General features: G+C 32.5%; 1 protein-coding gene across 1 annotated transcript in view; it reads right to left on the minus strand.

The window, feature by feature from the left end:
- Positions 1-3,096: 3,096 nt before the first annotated feature.
- Positions 3,097-10,221, minus strand: part of LOC111717127 (trichohyalin) — a gene marked incomplete at its 5' end in the record, with an annotated part of 12,047 nt that continues 4,922 nt past the window's right edge. Inside the window, 14 exons of the mRNA XM_023492636.1 lie at positions 3,097-3,360; positions 4,256-4,319; positions 4,489-4,521; positions 4,759-4,824; positions 5,160-5,270; positions 5,498-5,569; positions 6,045-6,220; positions 6,376-6,418; positions 6,488-6,549; positions 6,635-6,895; positions 7,053-7,149; positions 8,414-8,463; positions 8,950-9,023; positions 9,657-9,716. Coding sequence (XP_023348404.1) covers positions 3,097-3,360; positions 4,256-4,319; positions 4,489-4,521; positions 4,759-4,824; positions 5,160-5,270; positions 5,498-5,569; positions 6,045-6,220; positions 6,376-6,418; positions 6,488-6,549; positions 6,635-6,895; positions 7,053-7,149; positions 8,414-8,463; positions 8,950-9,023; positions 9,657-9,716 — 1,433 coding nt within the window. The remainder of the gene's footprint in view (positions 3,361-4,255; positions 4,320-4,488; positions 4,522-4,758; positions 4,825-5,159; positions 5,271-5,497; positions 5,570-6,044; positions 6,221-6,375; positions 6,419-6,487; positions 6,550-6,634; positions 6,896-7,052; positions 7,150-8,413; positions 8,464-8,949; positions 9,024-9,656; positions 9,717-10,221) is intronic.

Here is a 10,221-nt window from a genome sequence, read left to right on the forward strand (position 1 = left end):
TAGGTAGGTTGATAGGTTCTAGGAAACATGTATAGTAGGTAGGTAGGTAGGTACTAGGAAACAAACATGTATAGTAGGTAGGTATGTAGTTACTAGGAAACATGTATAGTAGGTAGGTAGGTAGGTACTAGGAAAACATGTATATATAGATAGGTAGGTAAGTACTAGGAAACATGTATAGTAGGTAGGTAGGTAGGTACTAGAAAACATGTATAGTAGGTAGATAGGTAGGTACTAGGAAACATGTATAGTAGGTAGGTAGGTAGGTACTAGGAAGCATGTATAGTAGGTAGGTAGGCAGGTACTAGGAAACATGTATAGTAGGTAGGTAGGTAGGTACTTGGAAACATGTATAGTAGGTAGGTAGGTAGGTACTAGGAAACATGTATATGTAGGTAGGTAGGTAGGTACTAGGAAACATGTATAGTAGGTAGGTAGGTAAAGGTTTCAAAGGTACCGTTGTGTATGGTACTTCGTCATCTATGCATGAAGGGTCACTTGAAATTATGCTTACAATCCCTTTAAAGGGAGTGAAGACTGTCCTGAGAGGTATGTCGGACTTTTTAAAATAAAAACGTGCTAAACTCTGACATTTTCCTCATTTCTCTGTAGCATATAAATCAAGCAAGTGAATTTTATAGAAATTGAAAATAGACAATTTTCAGATATACCAATATGTTGGTGTTTCAATTATCACAACAATTTAAAATAAGTTTAATGGGAACTGTTTGGAATCGGACAAACCACTTCTAATAAGTCTACAGTCTCTTTAAATCCGACTTTATAAAACATATTTACTACAAAATTATTTGCTGAACTTTTAAAGTTTTCTTTATTTTCTTATTCCTTGTATACATTTCTTCTATTCTATCCATCCTAGCTTTATGCTCAGATTCTTCAGATCTTAAGAAAAAATAGTCAATATGTTAGAAATATCAAAGGTTTACCCCATCAGGTTGCAAAGATATTGGGAAACAGGACTACTTTGAGTTTGTGGCAAAGACTTAATTCCTTTGTTGGAAGAGGTGACTAATTTTGATTGCAGGAATATTAGTTTATGTCCGTCCATGTCGTCATTCCTTTATCTTTTTTTAACGTAAAAAAAATAGAAACATTTGCATAATTCAAAAAAAATTATTTAAAACAACATGTCAATAATAAACAATCAGACTTCATGGATCTCTTTCAGAGATCTCTTTTAATTTCACAATCTTCAAAAGGTTTATTAATGAATTAGAGGATATCACTTTGCAACAGGAATTTAGTTTTTGCCACAAACTCTACATATTTGAAACCCAATGCCGTAAACCTTTGATATTTCAAACTATGAATTATGTTGGAGGATATAATCTAATTTTGAAATATCAAAGGTTTACACCATCAGGTTGCAAAAATCTAGGAATTAGATAATTTGAGTTTGAGACTAAAGACTTAATTTCTTTGGCAAAGAATGTTTACAGGGAACCTTTGTCAGTTGTGATCTATTCTTGCAGGGAAGAAATGTCATGTCCAGAGGCTGCTTATGTTGAACGTCTACCTCCCTGGAAAATTAGGGGGACACTCCCCCCCCTCCCCTGAACAAATTAGGAGCCCAAGAAGAGAAAACAGGCACCCTCTAGTCCTTTAAATTTTAAATGAATATTTTCTTTATACAAATCCAAATCTTGTTAACTCATTGCCACCTTCCACCCGGTCCCAAACTGCTCATGGTTAGATCAAAAATGTTAGCACATTCATTCAATATCATAAGCCGCCCCTGCTCATGTCATTTAAGATAGCAATTCTTTAAAATTAATGAGAAGTATTTTATCTACAATGCATTAAACGAGTAATTAATTATAATATTGAATAGAGTCTAATATGGAGATGATAAATTAATTAATCAAACCCCCGCCATAGTTTCTAAACAACTAGATGTAAGCATTGTTCTTAATAAACTAGATGTAAGTATTGCTCTTAATAAACTAGATGTAAGCATTGCTCTTAATAAACTAGATGTAAGCATTGTTCTTAATAAACTAGATGTAAGCATTGTTCTTAATAAACTAGATGTTATAGTTCTAGGCATGTAATGTAGCATGTATAATAATAGAATAATGCAATATTCATGTTTGATTCTTACCAGTGGTGATGATGAGGAGGGGGGGGTAATTTTTGGTAATTTCATTACTAGACCTCTAGTAAAGTACAATAGTTTATAGAGATGAATATTCGATTCACAACGGTACCATTATGAATTATGATATTTGTGTTAAAAATTTTGAAAACAGCTTAATTTTAATTGTGGTTTTTATACAAAAGGGACAATTGCGCATTTCTGGTGTAGGAAAACAATGTAAAAATTATCAGAATTATAACGCTGTTTAACCTTGAAAAATGACGCTAAATTCAACATAATTTAGGTGTTAAAGGGTGTTAAAGGGTATAGTTGTAAATCTGGAAAGCCTCTCTGTCAACCTATTACTCTCAGCTATCTTGTCAATAGGGATGCCTATATACCTATTACTCTCAGCTATCTTGTCAACCCTGATTCGATCAAGGTTCACTTTTCTACTCAGAACACTCTCCAACCTCTTCTCCAGCAATCCACGAAAGTTTTTGTGAAAATCTGCGAATTATTTTTGTTTTGTTTTACGATGTATACAAAGAGAACATGTTCACAATTAATTTAGAAGACGGGCGCGAAGCGCCCTTTAAGGCTAGCATATATATATACAAGTAAACTATGCTGAACTATATCTTAGTTTTTTCATACATTGACACAGTTCAGTTACACTGTACAATGTTCATTTATTGTATACACTGTTCAGCTATTGTACTTGTACTGAACATGATTCTGTAAAACTTTCTGTACTAAAATTTTATTGTGCACCTTTCTTTACAGACATTTTTAATCGACTGTACTTGTCCTGTGTAGTCCTTTGCAAAAGCTGCTGTATCTTACTAGCTGTGTATCCCTCGGTACTTGTATTAGGTATCCCTTTGTACTGCTGTATCTGTAATATGCATCCTTTTATACTGCTATAGATCTGTATTATGTATCCATTTGTACTGCTGTACCTGTACTGTGTATCCCTCGATACTGCAATATCTGTATTATGTATCCTTTTGTACTGCTGTACCTGTACTGTGTATCCCCGGTACTGCTGTATCTGTACCGTTTATCCCTCTGTCCTGCTGAACCTGTACTGGGAATCCCTTTGTACTGTCTTCCCCTCCGTACTGTACTGTCTGTACTTTGTATCCCTCTGTACTACTGTACCTGTACTGTGTATCCCTCTGCAAGAGCTGCTGTACAGCTGTATCAACGGAAGATTTTCTTGTTTCTTCTCTCTCCCTCCATTGTCGAATTAAAGTTCGCTAAAAATATTTTCAAATATCTATATAATTTTACAAATTTTAGGATTCATTTCACTGGTTTCAACTATGATGTTTTGAAACACTTACAATTGATTTATCATTATTTTTTGTGTTTCTTTTAGTAAAAAAAAATTGTTTGTTATAATTTCCCTGATTTGAACCTTGATGTTGTCGCTAAAGAACCGTGACAAATTCTTTCTAAGAAGAGTACCGGAATTCTTTATATGAAGGGCACCGGAATTCTTTATAAGAAGGGCACCGGAATTCTTCATAAGAAGAGCACTGGAATTCTTTATATAAAGGGCACCGGAATTCTCTATATGAAGGGCACCGGAATACTTTATGAGAAAAGCACAAGAATTCTTTATAAGAACGGCACAAGAATTCTTTATAAGAAAGGCACAAGAATTCTTTATAAGAAAGGCACCATAATTCTTTATATATAAAGGGCATTGGAATTATCTATAAGAAGGGCACCGGAATTCTTTATAAGAAGGGCACCGGAATTCTTTTTAAGACAGGTACCGAAGTTCTTTATAAGAAGGGCACCGGAATACTTTATGAGAAGAGCACCGGAAGTCTTTATAAGACAGATTCCGGAGTTCTTTATATGAAGGGGATGTGAATACAGTATAAGAGGAGCACTGGAATTCTTTATATGAAGGGGATGTGAATACAGTATAAGAGGAGCACTGGAGTTCTTTATATGAAGGGGATGTGAATACAGTATAAGAAGAGCACTGGAATTCTTTATATGAAGGGGACCGGAATTCTTTACATGAAGGGGACGCTAAAATTTCTTTAAAAATCCCTAGGTAAATAATTCAATTCAGATCCAATTCAAGCGATAATTGTTGTTAGAAAATAAAGGCGAATCTAATGATTAGAATGTCACCTTCTGCCTATTGATGGTTTCTATGAGGTTCTTTTTTCGCTCATCTTTATCTTTTAACAGTTGCCTAAAAATTAAGCAAAAATTGTAGTCACAAAAATAGCAAAAGTATTAAATTATTTATGTATTTATCATAATTCAGGTTTTAATTAAATTATTTATGTATTTATCATAATTCAGGTTTTAATTAAATTATTTATGTATTTATCATAATTCAGGTTTTGATTAAGGGTTACCTGAGGTATTCCTGGGATTCCAGGAATTGTTCTCTAAATTAAAAATATGAAAATTTGGTACTTTTTAATCATTCTTTAAAAAAAATGCAAAACTTTGCGAAATGTATTAATATATAATTGCAAACAAAACATTTTCAATTGATTATCTCAATAAGGTAAGAGAGGGACCCCCCCCCCCCCAACTTCTATTTTGGGTAAAGGAGACGTCAGTAAAATTAAGTTAACCTTAGATTTGCTTTTGACCCTTGATAAAATATTTTCAAAAGTTTCCTTGCAAGTATAAGTCGTCTTTGGCATTCTTCATTTTCTTTCCTTCTCTTTTGCAGCAGTTGCTTTCTGAAAACCATATTCTATTATATATATATATACATACAGTAGTAACCTCTGTTTGTCTTTCTGATCATAACTTTTGAACCCGTTACAGATTAGACTTTTTTTAAGTTGGAAGCTCGGCAGAACCACAGGACTATTTAAAGCATGGCTATATAGTACTGTTAATCAATTACTATGTAAAATATTACTTTTTCTTCTAACTGTCAGCTTGTCTTATAATTGTCTCTCAGCATGTCTCTCAATTGTCATCTTGCTTTAAATATTTGTTGTCAAAATGTGTTGATTATTCCGTTGAATATCAACCCCCTCCCCCCTCCCCACACCTCCCATTGGCTTACCTGAATTCTCTCTCAGTTTCTTTTTTTGTCATCTCTCTGCCTTTCCTGTCCTTTTCCCATTTTCTGCGTTCTTTCTCCTTTCTTCTTTCCTCATACTCTTCCTGATATCTTCTGAACAAATCAAGAACTTACCCGAGTATACTACAATACGAAAGGAAAACTCCTAATTAGCACAAGTCTCAAATTGAAAGAGAGAAAACCAGAAAATCAAGTCCCGCAGTGTAATTGTTACATTCTTTTAAAATTCTAATCCTCTTTTAACGATAAAAAGTATCATTATTATTTGCTTATTATACGCCCTGCAAGAACTTGATATGCCCTTTCTTCAAAATTCTTACTTGAATGCCAGAATTTCAATGATTCTTGATTCTTGTTGGGAGATCTTCATTTTGCTTACATCTATCTCACTCCTAGTTTGAAAATCAAAATTTAATTAATTTTGAAAAAACTAAAATTTAAACATCTAAAATGTATATTTAAACTGAACAAAGTTGAAAATACTATATGTATATGTTAGCTGTAGCTGGCAAAAAGGTGGGCCAAATTGGCTAACATTTTTAATCTATTTTTTCCAAAATGTTCTTAAAATTCAACGGGCAACGCCGGGCACTTCAGCTAGTAATATATATAATATAGCTCTTTGCTCATATATATATATATATATGTTAGCTATAGCTGGCCAAACGGCTGGACCAAATGGGATGAAGTTTGTTAAGGAAACCCATGGATACCCTTGGAGAAGCACAAGCTAAAAATGTTTTCTTTTTTTTTTTGAAAATTCGATTTTTTTCTTAATTTGAATTTTTGGAGTATTTTTAAAATTTCACGGGCAACGCAGGGCACTTCAACTAGTATAAAATAATATTTAACATGCTTAATGTTCACCTGGAAAAAACTTTATGGAGAATCAATTTTTTACTCGGCAAATCAAAATCTCCGCCGCTCCGCCCCATATGGAGTTGTCCGCCCTGGTGTTTAATAAGATACTCTTCTTCATTTATAGTTTCTTCATCCTTTATTGGAGTTTCATTTTCATCCTCTTTCTCCAAGCTTGGACCACGCTTAAATGGAAAAATTAAAATTAAAGGGGTTGTCTATTTGAATTTGAAAGGATAGATTTATAATTTAAATGTACAAGAAAAAGTTCCAAAATTTCAAATTTTCGAAAGAAGAGGGTCCTTTTCCAATTCAAAGTTTCTAGCTCAATTGTGTTCACCTGGTAAATATTTGTTATACTTTCTGCTGTCAGCCGAGTTTTTCTAAAACCATATTTATTATTATAAATAATACTTTAAGGACCATTGTTTACATTTGGAATCAAAACTGACCTGGCAGCTTTCTTTTTTGCACTAGTGGTTACACACTTCTTAGAACCTGAACCATTCCTGTCCTGTAAAGAAAAAAAATGTATTGCACTATATTTGAAAATGCAAAAAAGGTTGAAATTTTATTTTTTTTAATGTAAAAATGCTTACAATGATTTGAACTCTAAGTTGTTTTCTACAGTCATGCTTCCTCATTGACTGATGCACTCTAGTTAAAGTATGCTGAAGAGCATGCGAAGCATGCTGTGAGCTTGAGAGCATGCTATGACCAGTAGTGAGCATGTTTTGATCGCTAGAGAGCTCGGTATGATCATGAATCCCATCAGCAGATACAGCTTCTTCAAGCTCCAAGTCTTCATCATGTTCATCAAAATGATCAGCTTTTCCTCCTTTAGACACCTCCCAGAATTCCTGGAGCAAACAACGGTGTTTGTTAATTAAATATTTAATTAAATAATTGATCAATCATCAATCAATTGGTTGAACGTATGGTGATTAAATCAATGTTTAAATTAATTGGTTTCATGAATGAATGATCAATTAATTAGTTGATTGATTGAATGAGTACCTGAGCTGTTTCTGACTCTTCACTGTAGCATCTGCCCACCCTGTCCCACTCACTCTCCTCCCCTATCAGGCACTTTAAACCGGTTCTGCCGCCATAACTAAAGAAAATACTCTAAACTGGTTCTACAACCATAACTAGAGAAAATACTTTAAACTGGTTCTACTACCAAAACTAGAGAAAATACTTTAAACTGGTTCTGCCACCATAACTAGAGAGAATACTTTACTTTACACTGGTTCTACAACCATAACTAGAGAAAATATTTTAAAATGGTTCTAAAACCATAACTAGAGAAAATACTTTAAACCGGTTCTACCACCATAACTAAAGAAAATACTTTAAACTGGTTTTGCCACAATAACTATAGAAAATACTTTAAACTTGGTCTCCAACCAAAACTAGAGAAAATACTTTAAACCGGTTCTACAACCATAACTAGAGAAAATACTTTAAACTGGTTTTGCCACAATAACTATAGAAAATACTTTAAACTTGGTCTCCAACCAAAACTAGAGAAAATACTTTAAACTGGTTCTACAACCATAACTAGAGAAAATACTTTAAACTGGTTCTACCTCCATAACTAGAGAGAATACTTTACACTGGTTCTACCACCATAACTAGAGAAAATACTTAACACTGGTTCTGCAAACATAACTAGAGAAAACACTTTAAACTGGTTCTACAACCATGAAAAGAGAAAATACTTTAAACTGGTTCTACAACCATAACAGAGAAAATTCTTAAAACTGGTTCTACCTCCATAACTAGAGAAAATACTTTCAACCGGTTCTACCACCATAACTAGAGAAAATACTTTAAACTGGTTCTACAACCATAACTAGAGAAAATACTTTACATTGGTTCTACATCCATTACTAGAGAAAATACTTTAAACTGGTTCTACCACCATAACTAGAGAAAATACTACAAACTGGTTCTACCACCATAACTAGAGAAAATACTACAAACTGGTTCTGCCACCGTTATAACTAGAAAGAATACCTTAACCTGGTTCTACAACCATAACAGAGAAAATACTTAAAACTGGCTCATCAACATAAGTTTGCTTTTTTCGAAAATATCCAGATTAGATAAGTTTTTAAAGTTTATTGAAATCAAAAATAAATTTAAAATGATTTTAGCAGAAATCAAATATTATTGCTAAATATAAAAAATGTAGATATAGATGTTTACATTTAAATTTTAATAATATCAAATACAATTTAAATATAAAAAAGTAGTTAGATAGTTAGTTGGGAACTTCTGTTTGACTAATTCTATGTATGAAGTACATGCATAAACCACTATGATTTCTTACACTTGTTGAATTTGAATATTTTAATATAAGAAATACTTACTCGTGACACATTGGACTAGGAGTGTCTTGCAACAACATTAGTTCACTTTCCTAAATATAAAATTAAACTTTTTGTAATAAAGGGAATGTTTCTGAATTTTCAAGGGGAAAATAAGCCTTCTGGTTCGAAAATAATCATAGAAGTTAAAAAACTATAGTTTTTATAAAAGAACAAAAAATTGAATGATTATAAAATCTTTGAGCGAACTTTCAAAGAGTTTAGTTTTTCACGATTTCTTTGGAACAAATTAAAAAACCGATAGGATTTTTACCGAACAAACGATTCTTTCTTACACACTTTTAAAAAATTATCGTTTTTTACTGATCGAATGATTTATTTAAAGAATTATTATTCACTCAACTATCGTTTACTGGGAAAACAAATGAAATAGATGAAAAATGGATGATATTTTTATGCTCGAAAGAAATAATTTTTTTTGAACAATTGAAAAAAAGAACACGAACGATGAACGAACGGAATGAAAAGAAGTTGAACACGCCCATCTCTCTCCCCCCCCCCCCCCAATAAAAATCTACCTGGCTTGTATCTGAGAATGTATCCCAAGGAAAAGGAACATCCAAGTGCATAGAACCATGTTCATCCAGGTCCTCTATATTTACAATTTAAAGGTATTATTCAAATATTTGGGTAATATTGTTAGTACCAAATATTATCAAAGGAAATGTCGACAATTTTTTAAATCAATAACCATTTAAAGAGAATCACGGTTCGCCCATTAACATACTTTTCATTAAAAAATATAAATTTACTGTTTTTTATCTTAAGAAAGGTTTAATGTGAATTTATAGACAATCAAAGTTTTTTATTAACTTAAATAAGTCTAACTTGAATTAAAAAATGCATATAAGAGGATTCTAAGCTTCTATCTCACATATTGGATAATTTAGATTTGAATCTTTGGAATTTAAAGATTCTGGATTTTAAAATATTTGAAGGATTTTCTCAAAATATGAATTTGAAATAAGAAATATGAAATATCAGGTGCTTTTATGTTATTTTGCACTCCATTTCCTAATAGCAATTTAAATAGCTTTTAAAGATTTCATTTTAAGCCGTCATGTATAAAAATAGTATTTAGCGCGCGTTTCTCTATAAATGTGCGCCTTTTCAAAAAAATGAAAGGCAAAAATTATTTTTCTTTAACCAGCCGCTAACCTTCCATGAGTAATATGTAAGTTGTCAGAAACAACATATGCTAAAATAGGACAAATTATATAATTACCTTCCTCTCTCTCTAAAATAGAATTATCACTTCTTGTTACCACTAACAAAGGAACACTCACTAAAATATCATAAATTCACAAACATTAGTGAATACTAAATATTGTTCACAATATATTCTAAAATAGAATTATCACTTCTTGTTACCACTAACAAAGGAACACTCACTAAAATATCATAAATTCACAAACATTAGTGAATACTAAATATTGTTCACAATATATTCTAATTAAAAAATACATTCTATTCCCTTTACATTAAATGTTAGCAATCTCTACTTTTCAAGATATATTATCTATATCTAATAAGTATAAAGTTGTAATCTCTGTGTGGGTGTCTGTCTGTTTGTTTGGCCGATCATAATTCATTGAAACCCGTGGACCGGTTTGCCTCACATTTTGTTTAGGGAACTCGAGAGAGCCACGGAAATGCTTTTAGAAGTAAACGGCGGGAGAAACTATGAGTAACCTGGGCAATGCTGGGTGCCCAAGCTAGTCATCCATAATTTCAACGGGTTTCTTGTTTTTTTGCCCCCCCCCCCTCACCTGATCTATATGTTGGTGGTT

This window comes from Eurytemora carolleeae, unplaced genomic scaffold (assembly GCF_000591075.1).
Source record: "Eurytemora carolleeae unplaced genomic scaffold, Eaff_2.0 scaffold2383, whole genome shotgun sequence".
Classification (NCBI taxonomy): domain Eukaryota; kingdom Metazoa; phylum Arthropoda; class Copepoda; order Calanoida; family Temoridae; genus Eurytemora; species Eurytemora carolleeae.